This window comes from Vitis riparia, chromosome 19, assembly GCF_004353265.1.
Source record: "Vitis riparia cultivar Riparia Gloire de Montpellier isolate 1030 chromosome 19, EGFV_Vit.rip_1.0, whole genome shotgun sequence".
Taxonomy (NCBI): Eukaryota; Viridiplantae; Streptophyta; class Magnoliopsida; order Vitales; family Vitaceae; genus Vitis; species Vitis riparia.
In genome coordinates, this window is record NC_048449.1 from 15,310,868 (window position 1) to 15,326,961 (window position 16,094).

Here is a 16,094-nt window from a genome sequence, read left to right on the forward strand (position 1 = left end):
GTCACAAATACATTAGACGGTCAAACATGATTTTTTTTACTATAAATAAAAATTTTATCCCTAAAAAACCTTTTTTATCATACAAAAATTATTACAACAATCTATTTATTTTATTTTATTTTATTTTATTTTTTGCCATAAAATATAATTCATGCCAAAAAAAAAATAATAATAATAATAACAAAACTAGAAGTTTTGTAGTTAATAATTGAGAAATTAAAGACTATCGAAGACTTTAAAAGGATGACACGTGTCCTTATCTTGAGGAAATAAAAGTCTTATAGATTTGTCGGTCACTAATTCCTGGCCAATTAATCCCATAGGATAAGAAGCGGTGGGGCTACTCATCTAAATTGATTTTCTCAACTGTGAAGCAATTCACAGAGCACTCCTGGAACTCTCTTCCAAACTGGAAATGAAGCTTAGCTCAGTTGCGATTTCCTTTGCTTTTATTACTCTCCTAATATATGCATGGAGATTATTGAATTCGGTGTGGTTGAGACCAAAGAAGCTAGAAAGGTGCCTTCGGCAGCAAGGTATAACGGGAAATTCCTACAGATTGTTACATGGGGATGTTAGAGAGATGTTAAGGATGATTAGTGAAGCAAATTCAAGACCCATCAGCTTATCCGATGATATTGTGCAGCGAGTTCTCCCCTTCCATTATCATTCCCTCAAGAAATATGGTATAGCCTGTTTTCTGATTTTTTTTTTCCCTATTTGTCTTTCCTGAACCCTAATGATCTTTCCTGCCGTTTCTTCTTCTTCTTCTTCTTCTTCTTCTTCTTTTTCTTTTTAATTAATTTTCTGAAAGAATTTACAGCTCAATGAAATTTCAATGGTACCTCTAACATTTTTTCCTTAATTATCTTTTCACATCTTTTCAAATTTTGCATGAACTTTTGACTTTTCATAGTTAAACCAATGTTGAATTGCATATAGATAGCAATTGGAGCTCTTTCTTGATGCATATGAAAGAGTGGCGTAAATGGCATATCCACAAGCTCAAACTTATGGCAGCTTAAACCATTCAAATATTAGAAACTTTCTTGTGAGAGCTCCTAATCTGTCTCTCCTCAAAGTTGAATGGTATATAAAAGATCATTACCAGAATATTTATCATTATACATTTACTCTCATATTTACTATATAAAATTTTAATATTTGAAACACAAATTTGTTGAAGCGATGTGATGCAAATGTGACTGAGAAAAGATAGTAATTGAGAACATATTTAAATGTTAATTTCATTTCCTTCCCTTCAGTTTCGGTAAAATACATCTATTCAATATTAGTCTTTAATCTTACCCTTCTTCATTGTTATTTTCTTTCACCTCCATTTGGTATACCAAACATACCCTTAACTAACCTGGTTTAGTTATTTCACATCAAGGCTGCAACCAAAGAATCTAGGGATTTGGGAAGTAAAATTGATTTGGGCTAGCTTCGAACATAGTAACCACTTAGTTGTTTGAGCATGCCATATGGTATGGGCCGGAAGTGATTTGAACATGTTATATGGTAATGGTATTCTCTAGGCTGCAGCTGCTAGGCCTCTTATTGAGAACCATTAAGAAACTTTACTTTAGCTTTACGAGTCTATTAACTGTTGGTTCCTGCTCAACACGTACCCTCTGGGCAGCTACTCCAGCCCCTCTGCTCTCCTATATTCTGTTAAAAAAAAGGCATGTCTGGATGTGTTTCGGACAGACCTCTCTAATGGCCAAGTTAGCTTAAAGGAATTTTACTGAATGAATTTTTGGGGAAGAAGTTACGTATCTCTAATTCTTGTTCCTCTGCTGTTATATAGGCTTTGACTTTGTGACCTCCTTTTCGCTATTATGACCTCTTTTTATGTTTTAATCTCATAGCATTGACCGATGGCGCGTAATTTGCAAATCGCAAATTCTGCTATTGTGGCTTCTGTGGGCTTTCTTATAATTTGGATATGCTATTTTGGGGTCAATCTATTAGGAATAGGGCTACATAGTTATAGTTCATTTACATTTTCATCTAACCTTTGAATTGAGGAAAGGACTAATGAACACGGACACAGCCATGCCCGGATGGGTTAGATGGGAGCATCCGGCTTGACACTACTTGGGATGGGTTGCCTACCCGGCCATGCCCGGATGACCACATTAACCACATCTGTTTTATAATTTTTACATATTTAAGGCTTCTTTAATTAATCAGAGGGCCTTGACTAGCCGGGTTCTTTAGATCCTCTTGTAACATTTCTATATCCAACAATGGCCATTAAAAATGCAGGTAAAAATTATTTTATATGGATGGGCCCAAAACCAGTGGTAAACATTATGGACCCTGAGTTGATAAGGGATGTTTTCTTGAGGTACAATGCCTTTCACAAACCAGCTCCGCACCCGCTTGGCAAGCTGCTGGCTACTGGTCTTCTTACATTGGAAGGTGAACAATGGACTAAACATAGAAAGATCATAAACCCAGCTTTCCATCTAGAAAAGTTGAAGGTAATTTTATGATGCTAATTTTCCAACCCAAAACGTGACCCTAATTCCCATTCTTTCTTTATGTTTTTAGAAATTGTGAGAGCAGAATAATGGTTACATATTTACAAACGATATTTCCTCTGGGATTGAATTATATTTCCTTTATAAATACCTCAACTTCTTGTCTGGTTTCCCTGCATAGCCCTCTTCTAATAGGAAAGAAAATAAATTTCTTAATGTTTTTCATAATTTTAATAAAGATATTACAATTTTACTGCCTCTGGAAATCTTTTTTATTATGCATGAGAACTTTTTTGCATGTGCATTTTTTGAAGTTTATAAGTTCTCCAGACAATAACCCAATGTGCAAATGTGAGGACTGACTATTCTTCATTCCACCTCTGCTCTGTCATTCTATAAATCTTAATCAAATTAAAATTTCTTTTCTAAGTTTATTGAAAATTTATGTCACAGTAAACCTGGTCAATCATTTTAAGCCAATTTAGAAACTCTAATGTTTAATAATATGCCATGTACCTTGAAATTAGATTCTGGGCTTTTAAATTTATTAATTATGTCTGGATTTGAATTTTTTATAGCACATGGTACCCGCATTCCAATTGAGTTGTAGTGACATGGTAAATAAATGGGAGAAGAAGCTCTCCAAAGACGGCTCATGTGAATTGGACATTTGGCCCGATCTTGAAAATTTGACAGGAGATGCGATTTCTAGAACAGCATTTGGTAGTAGCTATGAGGAAGGAAGAAGGATATTCCAACTCCAGAAAGAGCAAGCACATCTTGCAGTCAAGGTTTTCCGGTCAGTTTATATTCCAGGATGGAGGTAAGCAAAAAATATTTCAAGAAATATGAAGCTCAATACCATTACCAAAATTTCACACACATTGTTACATGTTAACTTCCATGGTACCCAAAAAAAAAATCAATTAATGTCTGGATAGTTTCATTTTTGAAACACCGTAGATATTCTGAAAAATTGAACAAGTAAAAAGTCATTGATGAAAATGCATTAGTTGTTTCCTGTATTTCATTGATCTTCATTTCCTAGGATTACTTCCAAGCAGGTTTGTTCCAACAAAGACAAACAAGAGAATAAGGCAAATTAGGAATGAACTCCATGCATTGTTAAAAGGCATCATCGAGAGAAGAGAGAAGGCAATGATGGTTGGTGAAACTGCTAATGATGATTTATTAAGTCTACTAATGGAATCCAACTTCAGAGAAATGCAAGAACATGATGAGAGGAAGAATGTTGGAATGAGCGTCGATGATGTCATTGACGAGTGTAAGCTATTCTACTTTGCTGGCCAAGAGACTACCTCGGATTTACTTCTGTGGACAATGGTCCTATTAAGCAAGCATTCAAATTGGCAAGCTCGTGCAAGAGAAGAGATTTTACAAGTTTTTGGGAATAAAAAACCAGATGGCAATGGCTTAAATCACCTCAAAATTGTGAGTATCAATCCAATATATATTCAGTTTAGTAACTCTCGTTGAAAATAATATATTACTTTTTTTTCAATCTTGATGCAAAATATGTTTTGTTTCTGTATCTTTCTTGCTTTAATTGAAAGCTATATGCAAATACTTGGTATCCCCACTGGAATTTTTCTTTCCTTATCTAAGTGCACACTGCATCAGCACTGGCAAAAAAGAGGCGGGCTATTCCTTTCCTTGTATGAGATCTTTATTTGCTAGTTAGGTTGTTTTAAGTGTGTTGAAATCTTTATGCAGAGACTAACTTTTCAGGGGGTTCTTAGTTTTTATTCACCAGTTACTGTATGGTCCTATATGTACATGAAAGTATATGTCATGCAAAAATTTAAACAATCTCTTCCATAACTAGATTCGAAAATTTTCTTTCATAGTTTGATGTATGTTTCTTCGTGATTTAGTTTATTTCAATTATGAATTCTCATGATGAAACTATTTTCTATATTGCAGGTTACAATGATTTTTCATGAGGTCCTTAGGTTATATCCACCAGTATCTATGCTCATTCGAACTGTTTTTGCGGACAGCCAAGTGGGGCGATGGTATTTTCCAGTTGGATCGCATATCGCTTTGCCAATCCTCCTAATTCACCATGATCATGAAATTTGGGGAGAGGATGCAAAGGAATTCAACCCGGAGAGATTTTCTGAAGGAGTTTCTAAGGCAACAAAGGGCGGCCAATTTGCCTTTTTTCCATTTGGTTATGGTCCTCGGGCGTGCATTGGACAAAATTTTGCAATGATGGAAGCAAAAATGGCTTTGGCAATGATCTTACAGCGTTTCTCATTTGAACTTTCCCCATCTTATGCTCATGCACCTTTTAATGTTATAACTGTACAACCCCAATATGGTGCACACCTGATTTTACATGGACTTTAGTGTCAGAGTTCCTGGTATCAATGGCTGTTAATTAGCAAGACCTTTAAACCTAGCTAGTGTCAGAGTTCCTGGTATATGGTTTGTCTTGGAGATTGTATCAAGAATTTGATTGTATCAAAATTAGTGACTGTATTAGCTTGTAATTGGCAACATAGAAATCTTACTTACAACAACTGTATTTGGTATCATGACCGACAAGACCATCATTCTCATCCACCAGAATACACCTGAAAAAGTTCATCACAAAGGAAGTGTTACAATTACCAGGAAGATACAAGGGCTTCTCTGTTGCTAACCTGAGCACCTAATTAATATAGGCTGCGAATAGAAGAAAGGGAAAAATGGCTCCAACTCTACTAAAAGCACCATAACAAAATTAAATTAGAAAGTAAAAAATGAAAATGTATTAATTGTTCCAAGGAATGTGCACAGCTCTATTCTATGGAGCTAATCCGGCCTGCCTATGAGCTAGATGTAGTGATGGCTTTTTCTTTTTTCTTCTGTTTGCTCTTCCTAGCTTTGTTATTCTCTCATTACTAAAGGATCGACAAACTGAAATATGCTTGCCAAGTTGTATTTCATTTATTATATTTGTCTTTTAAATAATTTACATGATGGAAACAACTAAGAAATGCCAAAACCAAGAAAGGCTTTTCTTAGTTCATGTTCTAAAATTCTAAAATAGGCTTATGATAGTAGGTTCCAAGAATAAAATTTATGCTCTATGTTTCAAAGAAAAATCTATCATTAATATATGTGATATGAGATTTTTTTTTTAATCCTGTTTAATCCCATTAATTGTACTTAAAAGCTTGTTATTTTCTTATTTTCCTTTTATCAGAAGGTTATTGTTTGAATCCCATCAAAAGAGGATGTGATATATATATATATATATATTTTTTTCTCTTATATAGTGTTCATGACCTAATGTAATATCCATTTAATAAGATAAAATGAAAAAAAAAAATGTATGCGGTTATTCTCCTGTTTCATTTGGTATCAAAGTCATTCACTTGAAGACGTTTTTTTGTTCAATTCAATGGAGAATGTGGTTGCTTCAGGTTAATTCTTCACAATAAATGCTTCAGGTTAATTCTTATTTTTTCAATCCAATGCATTGGAAATCATGTGACAATGAAACTCTTTTCTTAGTAATATGGATGTCAAGGATTTTGACTATACTCTTAGATAAAAGATGAAGTGGAAGAATCATTTAAAGTGGTTTCACTTGCATGATCTTAGGGTTAAACATAAATGGTATGTCAATCTTGCTTTAAGAAACTTTCCAAGGTTACGACCAAAATATTAATTAGAGAGGGTTTCTCTATATAATAATAAGATCATGATCTACCTAAAGTAGGCTTCATTCTAATGATCCAACAAGAAAACATGCTTTTCCCAAGGAAAAGTTAGGAATGAATTAAAATATCATCTCTAAAACTAATTGAAATTTTAAATATTGTCACCAACGTGAATTTCCTACAAACTTTTCTTGATGAATTTCACATTTTCATCACCAAAATATGGGGTAGGAAAATTTATCACTTTTTTTTTTTTTTTGGCACAACGCTTTTGTGATGAAGATAGATTTTTTGCCTATGAAATTTTTGTATCACTAAATCTAATTTTTAGCGATAAAAGTAATTTCATCACTAAAAGTTACAACTTTTTTTTCTTCCCAACCAAGGTTTTTAGTTGATGACTATATTATTTCCTAACTATTAAACCTTAAACTGTTGCAAAAAAAAAAACAAAAACCAAATAACAAGATGCGACCCCGCATTTCGGGACATGCGTTTCCCACTCGATGGCGAGCTCGATTTTTATTTGAAAATTTGGTTTTATTTGATTAAGAAAACTGACTTGGAGTCGCCACTTATTTTTGTTTTATTTTTAAAGGGGTAAACAAAATAAGAAAGAAAAACCCTAAGTGTGACTCCTTATTTTGGAAAAGACGGTCTGCGAAAAATCGAATCGGGTTCGGGGGTCAGGTTACTTATCGGGAAGGTACGATAAAGACCGTAGCACCTCTCTAAGTCCCTAAAGTCGGGTCTCTACTAATAAAGTGAAGTTGATGTGGCAGTCAACAAGAAAATCGATGAATACTCAAATCGATCATGCACAATATGAGAAGCAAAGCAGGTATAAAGAATAAGCAAAATATGAATAGATGTGTACCTGGGCGGCAATCACGAATGCGCTATCATGAAACATGATTAGTTAACAATGAACAGATACAATTAAGCACATATCAAGGAATAGAGTAAATCGATCATGAAATCACATATGTAGGGCCCCCACCAAAGCCCGATTCATTTTTGCATAAATCAATTCCGCAAACTCTATCACTTAGAATTAAGGAATTTGATTTTAGCTTATTTTAAAACATTTAAAAAAACAAAAGAATTGTGAAAATTGTATGCCGAAAGGAAATATGGCAACAAGATTTTATTAAAAAGAGATTTTGAGTGATCCTAAAATTTCTAAATATGAAATTTGAAAAATAAATAAATATAAAACAAAATTATTTGATAGAAATGAAATTTAGAAAACTATATGAAAACTGGAAATTGATGGATTATTTTAAAATCAACAAGGATAAAATAATAATAATAATAAAGAAAATAATAATAATCATAATAATAATGATAAAAGATAAAATAAATGAAATAAAATAAAATAAAATAGATGAAAATAAATATAGTAATAATAATAGGAAATAAATAAATAAGCAAAATGAGAAAGGCACGCCCTGAGAAGGATAGCACGAGTTGATTTATTGAAATTAGACTTATTTGAGATCAAGAAATAATGAGAGATAAAGAATTAAAATCAAATAAGAATGAGATTTTTATGAAATCTATTTTGAAAGTATGCATGGGAATAGAGGAGCGGGACACGTGGGTAGGAAATCTGGGTCCTTGGGCTCTCGGGTTCGTTGGATTCGAATGAGTCTATGGTGGCGCATACGTGCCACTTAGCAGCAAAGCACGTGATGGCCTGCGCCTTGTTGATCTTCGTTGCATCCCAGAACAGCACCAGCAGTCCTGTCACAACCGTGATGGAGCACAGAGCAAGTTCACCGACGGTGAACATATTGACGTCAACGCGAGAGCGAGTGGTGCTGAGGAGGGAGGCGATGACGACCATGAGAGCAAATTGGATAAACACGCGGCTCCCATGGCTGATGATCCGGAGATACCTTTTGATGCAGGTGCTCCTTCAACACCGACTCCACGCTTCCAATCTGATCACACCCCCTTCATGTCTATGGCTGATTTCCGGTGGTGAGTTCTTGACAGTAAATGGGATAGATAGGGAACGATTAGATGAGCCTAGTGATGAGCACTGTTTCAATTTCGGACAGCTTATCAATATGAACACACCGGTATCTGAATTGTATATCTGCAGTCGCCCACGATACAGACGACATGGAGGTTCTTGTTGTAAGCGCGGGCGATGACGTTGAGCTTATTGCAGCAGCCGATTCAGAAAGAAGGTAACAGACGAACCTGGAATCAGCGATGACAGAGAAGAGAAAACGCTTGCATAGGTGGAGCAACTCACTCACGAGCTTCTCATGGCTTCTTGAATAATTCTTCAGCAACTTAATGAATGTTTCGGCTCCAAAACAAACACTGGTTTGAAGGAGGTTACTTGGTTTTGCAACCTTTGATTTAGATCTCCATCCTAATTTTGTCTGTTGCTCTTGGATGCTGCATTTGAAGGCAACTGCTAGAAATTCCTCCCTGAGATACTTGAGCCACCTCTCAATGGCTCCCAATGCAGGATGCGGAATCAGGCACCAACTGTCAAGATACCCCTCAATGCACCTTTTGAAGCAAGGGCTTTGTAACCACAGTTTATACTCTATGAACAGGAGCCTTCAAGTGGTGATATATGAACCAAGACACTCCACAACCAGTTACATGGGAACAGAGAAGGGTGTATGATGAAATTGTTTAAAAACAGAGTAAGAATGACGAGGGGAAAGAAGTATTTAGACAAAGCCACGTATCATGAGTGTTAAACGGGCTTAAAACCGGTGGGACAAACAGGAAGGCTTCAATATAACTATCATACATCAAACCTAAACCCAAGGAAGAATCTCACCATTTGCAGGGGAAAAACAAGAGTATAAGAGGGGATAAAACAGAGCAACTGAATGTGAGCTTAAATACAACAAACTCAATAATCAACGCTTAAAATCAACAATGACAAGGAAAATAACACCAAGAAATCCAAAGCAAAAGTGTCTGTAGTGGTCATACCTGAACTCCTTAAGTGAGAAACAATCCAACTCCTTCTCTTGCAGTCATAAAAAATGCCCTCAAAAAGATGAACCTCCTCTGATTTCTCTGTTTTTCTCCAGCTACTCGTCTCTGTAGATCACCTCAAAATGCACTCCCTCTAAAGCTCTCTGCCTCCTCTGCTTTTTTTCTTCTCAGTTTTTCTTCCCCCCCCCCCCCCCCCAACTCCTCTCTCAAGCTCTCCTCCCTCTCAAAAAATCAGCAACCCAAAAAATCTCTCTGCCATAATCCCCCTCTGTCTAGCCTGCACCTTCTGAAACTCAAAACTCTCTCTCCAAAACCCCGCCCAGGAACCCTCACTCTCTATAGCTGAAAAAGAAAAATCACCCCCCAAAATATCCTCTCACGGTAATCCAAAGCACCCCTCCAGAAATCTGCTCCAAAAACCCCCTCTTCCTATCTCTCTCCCCAAAAAATCTCTAACGGCAGCACTAAAAACACCTCACCCCTCTAAAGATTTATGCCAATGACAGCCTCTGCCTCCACTACCCCTGCAGCTGGCAGAAAAAACAGGTATCCCTTTTCTTCCCTGCATGCAGCTGGCCATCTCTCCATAACAGAAAGCATGCTCCTTCTTCTAGAATCTTCCTCATCTTTACAGGTGTCGCTCTCCTATTCGTCCTCCAAATCCACTATTTGATTCCACTAATAGCCAACCCGAGAGTGACACGTGGCCAAATATGCTGCAGCAAAACGAGCCCCACATGGGGGTCTACAGATATGCAAAAACTAACACAAGAATTCAATCAATAGTACAATTAAAAACACACACACACACACACACACAATTATTTACATGGTTTGACCAATTTGATCTACATCCATAAAGGGAAAGGGACTTGGATGGTGCACCATCACTGAAAATTACGCCCTCAAAACTCTTATATGAATCAAGCTTTTATGCACACACCTCACCATACAACAATAATAGAGATCTCCCTAAGAAGAAAACAATTAACCTTGTCTCCCTTAGCACTCTTTTTTCTCCCTTAGCTATTCTCACCCTTCTAGTACAAAAATTTTCCCTCTCGCATGGATCCCCTAAACCGCTAGAGTAGAAACCATAACTCTTGGTAAACATGCATATTAGCAACCACCCATTCAATTTTATCAAACATGAGTCACACAACACCAATGAATTGAGTGATTTTATCATTAAATAATGTTATTAAGTTGTGATATTATTAAATAATTAATATTGATAAATACCTAGATGATTTATTTTATTATTAAATAGTATATTCTTAATTTGATATAATAGTCGCATCATTATGAAATAATACAATATATATTATGGTAGCAATTAATATTTATATTCGATTATTTTGTATAAATAATATAAAATAATTGAAGAAATAGAAGATTAAATACTATAATATAAATTTATTTAAATTTAAATGTTTTGCTATAGAATAATATTATTGTTATGAAATATATAAAATATGATTTGAGTAATTAATATGTAGTGTAATTTTTATTTATATTATTTCATATAAATAATAATAATAAAATATTAAAAATATGCAAGATTACATCATATAAATTTTATCACAATTTCAATGCTTTGTTATATATAGTTATCCAAAAATAAATATTACCATATGATTTTTGTTCTATTAGATAAAGGTTGTCTCTACAAGGCTAGAGCATGAGCTAGATTGAATTTACTCAAGCTATGAGTAAGCTAGAGTGGTCTAATTTCATCTCATTCAATATTGTAATTTTTCACTCAAGAAGTGAAATTTTTTATTAAATTATCTAATAAAATTTAATTATCAAACTTAATTATAATTTCTTTAATTATTGTTTGCTTTTTAAATAATTGTTAATAATTAAATTTATCACATAAATTACCCAATATCTATAAAGATGTTTCATTGATGTAAAATCTCTAATATGTCTTTTTACTCTTTTTTATGATATATGTTCTTGCATAGTTATATCACCTTAATTTTTTTTAAATGTTATTTTTGAAATCTGGAACATTAAATGCTATTTTGAATACATGTGAAGACTAGATTTATTTGTTTATTTAAAAGAATATAGGTTATAACCCAGGAAGAAACACCTACTTTCATCCCATAAAATTTGCTTTTATGATCTTACAAATTGTCTAAATTCAAGTAGACTTTGTAAGGTAATTTTGATAGTTTAATTATTATAAGGTACCTAGTACTCAAGTCTATAAGCTATCAAGATTACCTCTCAAATCCTTAAGTTATAGATTTCACTTATAATGTGATCAAATGACGTACTCTAGCTCAAAGGAGCATATGTCAAATTCCACTAAAGGAATTACTGTGGTCACAAATTTCATGATCACATGTCCTTTGGGTCACCCAAGGAGATACATTGTCTTAATCCCATGAGATATAGTGCCTCTATTGAGAATACCTATTGCCACCAGCCTCCATCAATAGTGACCCAATCCATAGGAATATATAACCACTTTAGGGTCTCACCCATAGGTCAAAGCCTCCTGTTAATTTTGACATAAACTCAATATCCTCTCAAGGTTCAGAGTCCATGTAGTATAGTAGCTTAGTGAATCATGGCAATTGATAGCCTTGCATCATGATTCATCATAGGTTTTATCTAGTGTGCATCACATACATTAGTGCACTTGCTATGGGAAACTCATCCCGATGGCCAAGATAAACCATCCCTCCAATTATGAGGAGGTGGTGCACTACAGTCTCTACTAGTTTGCCCAAATCCATGAACCAACTGGAGACAACTTATCTACCTACAAAGGAACCCATTACTTGTATCTTTTGTTTAACTCCTAATGCACCTAGGTCATGTACAATGTAAGACACTTGGGCTGGATGTTAAAATTAATGTCAATACGCCAAGATGATAGCAAGAGGATAGTTAAGTCTAACTTTGTTATTTCATGTCTTGCTTTTAGGGGCTCAATCCCAATAAACTCCCACTATCCTCAAAAGCAAACTAGGCACTATAGAAAGATTATGCTCCATAGTCATATCACCTCCTTGTACTATCTCATAATAAGGTAACACTTCCTCTTTATGTGTTTCCTCTTCTAGTAGTACTTTTGTTAAGGATATAGCCAAAGGAACTACCCATAAGCCAAAAAGCTTCTTTTGTTGCTATAGAAATAACAAGAAACCACTTAGAGTGTACACATACCCAGAGGTAGACCTACGAGAGTCCTTATCTAACTGAAGTCTAATTTCCTTATACAAAAGGAGTATCAACTCATCATAAAGACTCATAAACATATAATCCCTTGTCTCCAAAGATACTATAGTATATGTTTGACATCTGCCCAAAGCTCTAATAAGGAAATGAACTAATATCCACTTATTATTCCTATAATAAGGCAAATATCTAGTCTAGCACATAGCATCACATACTCAAGGCTATCCATTGCAGAGGCATTAAATACTACCTTAATGCAATCTCTCTCCATAGATGTCCAAGGAAATTGATCAGAAGAAAAATAACTCCAAATCCAAAGAGTAACAAACCCTTCTTAGAGTTTTGTATCATGTACTTAACTAGATGCTTATCTATGTAGGTGACATGACATAATTTTCCTATTCTTGTAGTCTTAAAGGACCTTAATCTTAAGAATATATTATGTCTTCCTCTAGATTTTCATCTAGAACTGAGTAGACTACTAGATTTTGACTGAAAACAATACCCCTACATCATATCCAATGAGTAGATTGTCATTTACCTGTAAGATCTTAGAGCATCACCATGCTTCCCTATGCCTTCTTGTATACACGAGGCCTTTTGCGATGAAAATGTTGGTTGCTTTATCTTATAAATGAGACGCACTGCAATAGATAGGAATAATCTTATGGATTTAAGTATGACCATTGTTGAAAAGGTTTTCCATGGTTGAAACAAAGTTTCAAACTATAACCTTTAGCTAAAGTCTTAGTCACATAAAACTCAAGTTTTTCATCTACTCTTGTGTTTCTTTTGTAGATCAACTTACACCTCTGGGTCTTATCCCATTAGATGTTTTTACAAGAACCCAAATTATGTTAGAATATAGAGATTCTAACTACTTCTTCATAGCGCCTTGCCTTAATTGATCACAGACACTACTCATCTCTTCATCATAATCTATGGGATGTAAATCTCTAACTATGATGAGACACAGGTGTACTAGAAATCATAGGAATGATATGTCTTTAACCCTTTGGATCTATAGTATCTTATGCAATGTGGGACTATCTTCTAATACATCCTCCAATTTTTATCACTTTTTGCCTTATTCCTTATCATATATTCTTCATAAAAAATCTAATATTTGTATCAACAAATATCTTTTGCTGATCCTGACTATAAAGATAATAACCCAAAAATCCTCTTAGTTGCCTTATAAATTGATATACCTCTAAAGAAAAAAAAAAGTATTACATAGTCTATAAGACATATCCCCAATAGAATCTGGGATGAGATGTGAAACTTATCCATAATCTCACTATATCCATCCAAGTTTGATATCTTATTTCCACCTCTCCATTTTACAATGGAAACCTTGGTGCACATAACTAGGAAATAATATTGTGCTCTAATGAAAATAATCAAATTTACTAAACATATCACCTTAATCTAATTGAAGTGACTTGGTATGTATGTCCAATAAGTTATCCGATCCCACCTTAAATTTAATGAATGTATCAAAGGCATTAGATTTCCTATGTACATATTCAAACCTAGAGTGATCATCATTAAAAGTAATTAAATACCCATACCCTACCCATGCATGGACACTAAAAGTTCCATACATGTTAATATGCACTAAATCCAAACATTCCTTAGCTCTAGTCCTCTTGGTCATTTTACCATCTATACATGATTCATAGACTAGAAGATCTTTTAGAATCAAAGAGTCCAAACTTTACTAGGATTTGGATCCTATTTAGATTAATATGACCTAGATCTAGATACCAAATGTTTAATTAGCGCTAGGTCCAATCCTGAGATCTGACTATTCTCATCACTTGGCAAAGTGATAATATAATAAATATAAAAGAATAAGATATTATCTCCCACTAAACTGTATAACTAACCTTGCATTTGAAGGTAAGGTAAGTATAATTCCATTATTTAACCTTCTCATTTGTTAATATCCTATAAGGACTTACAAATAGTAGCCCTAGAATCTATCCACCATAAATGATGAAATCCACCACTAAATATTCAATAATGAGAAAATGATGTATACTTTCCTTTCCTTTAGTAAACCAAACATTCCTTTTCTAGTGTCCTAAAAGGTCACAAAGGAATCACTTGTCCCTGAGCTTGCTCTCTTATTCATTCTCTTGAACTTTCCTTATTTGGAGTTATTCTTCTTCTTCTTGAGAGAAAAACTTGAAGAACCTTTGACTTCCATATGAACATCCTATAATCTTTGAGAATCCCCTTAGCCATCTCAAAAGAAAATGACAAGGCCTCTAAGATCATATGAATACTAGTATTCATAACAGCTCTAAGAGTAGCTTGCCAAAGCTAACCTATCCTTATCACCAAATAGCCATTGCAAACTAAAAAGAGAATATCAAAGTCTTCAGTAATGGACATGTGTTGCTATTGCAACACATTATCTAAAGATCCAAGTATTAGACACTTGGTTTTTTTATTCGTCTAATACCACCTTGATATACCACTTTTTCCTTTTGCTAGATTAGTTCATAAGAAATAGCTAACTCTTCCTAAACTAATTTCTATGAAATTAGTTACTATGTCTAGAATAAGATTAGTCCAATTGATTAGTTGGGGTTAGCCTATTATGAGAAAGAAAGTCATAATAAAACCAACATGATATCTATAACAAAGATTATAACTAACTGTATGACATAATTGAGCATTCATGGCAATTGGTAATTAATTTAGGAAAAATGTAGCGCTCTCAAACTACATGTCCTTTTGCAAGGTATCCTAGTATCATAAGAATCAAGCCTATGTGGGGCAAGTTATGACCTTATTACTAGTTAGAGACCCTCTCAAATTGATATCCTTGTCTTAACCATAAAAGTATCTAAAGGCAAAATCAACATACCTTCTATTTAGCCTATGGACTATGCAAGTGGGACTGCATGGGGCAATTTTCCCACTTCATATCCAATGTCAAGTGTATAACCATTGTCCTTGAACTAGTAAAGAATCCATTGTGAGGGTGGTTGCTCCCACTACAGACATATCTAGTCTAATCCATGTGGAGAGTTCTTATCTTTATCTAGGAATTGTTTTAAAGAAATTTATTTACATCAAATTATTAAGCCTTTTGGTAATAATTTTTTAATAATAAATTATCTCTAATGAAAATTTCCAAAGTATTTATTTTCCAAATTGGAAACTCTTATGTAATAATAAAATTATCAATTTATGAGATTTTGAATTATCTTGAGAGCACCTTGTCCAAGAAAGGAACTTTTGCTTCTCGTATTCAAAAATCCTTATAAGATTTACTTTCCTTATTCCTTACACTTTTCCAACTTAATAAATATTTTCATATCAATTTCATAATAATTTTTTCCATTAAATACTCCAAAAAATAAAACCTTTTAGCAATTCCTTAATGGATGAAATATTCTCTATGAAAAACTCCAAAAAAATGTTTATTTCCAAAAATGAATTAAACAATCCATTATGCAAAGTATTTTTTGAAATATTTTATATCTCCATTAAAGTACTAAAACATTCCAAAGTTATTTTGGTAACCCTTCTTATCATAAACTCTCTATCATGAGATTTTCCAAATCCATTATTTACCTTTTAAATCGAGATTCCTATGCTAAAAGATATGATCTCTTATTCCTTATCATTGAACTATCCAAACAGAATGGTTTCCTCATTCTCTTTGGAGAGGATAGCCTGAAGGACCAACTATAGATATAGTTTTCCTTCTCTCATCGATAAAGAACAAGAAAACCTC

General features: G+C 34.1%; 1 protein-coding gene across 2 annotated transcripts; it reads left to right on the forward strand.

The window, feature by feature from the left end:
- The first annotated feature begins 355 nt into the window (after window positions 1-355).
- On the forward strand, window positions 356-5,068 carry LOC117908867 (cytochrome P450 CYP72A219-like). 2 transcript variants are annotated; one of them, XM_034822665.1, is made up of 5 exons: window positions 356-686; window positions 2,272-2,489; window positions 3,068-3,312; window positions 3,554-3,941; window positions 4,434-5,068. In XM_034822665.1, the coding sequence occupies exons 1-5, from the start codon at window positions 416-418 to the stop codon at window positions 4,860-4,862; spliced, it is 1,551 nt and encodes a 516-aa protein (XP_034678556.1). In that variant the 5' UTR covers window positions 356-415; the 3' UTR covers window positions 4,863-5,068. The 2 variants fall into 2 exon arrangements, with proteins under 2 accessions (XP_034678556.1, XP_034678557.1); XM_034822666.1 differs by lacking the exon at window positions 2,272-2,489 and having other exon boundaries at window positions 539-686.
- The last annotated feature ends 11,026 nt before the right edge of the window (window positions 5,069-16,094 follow it).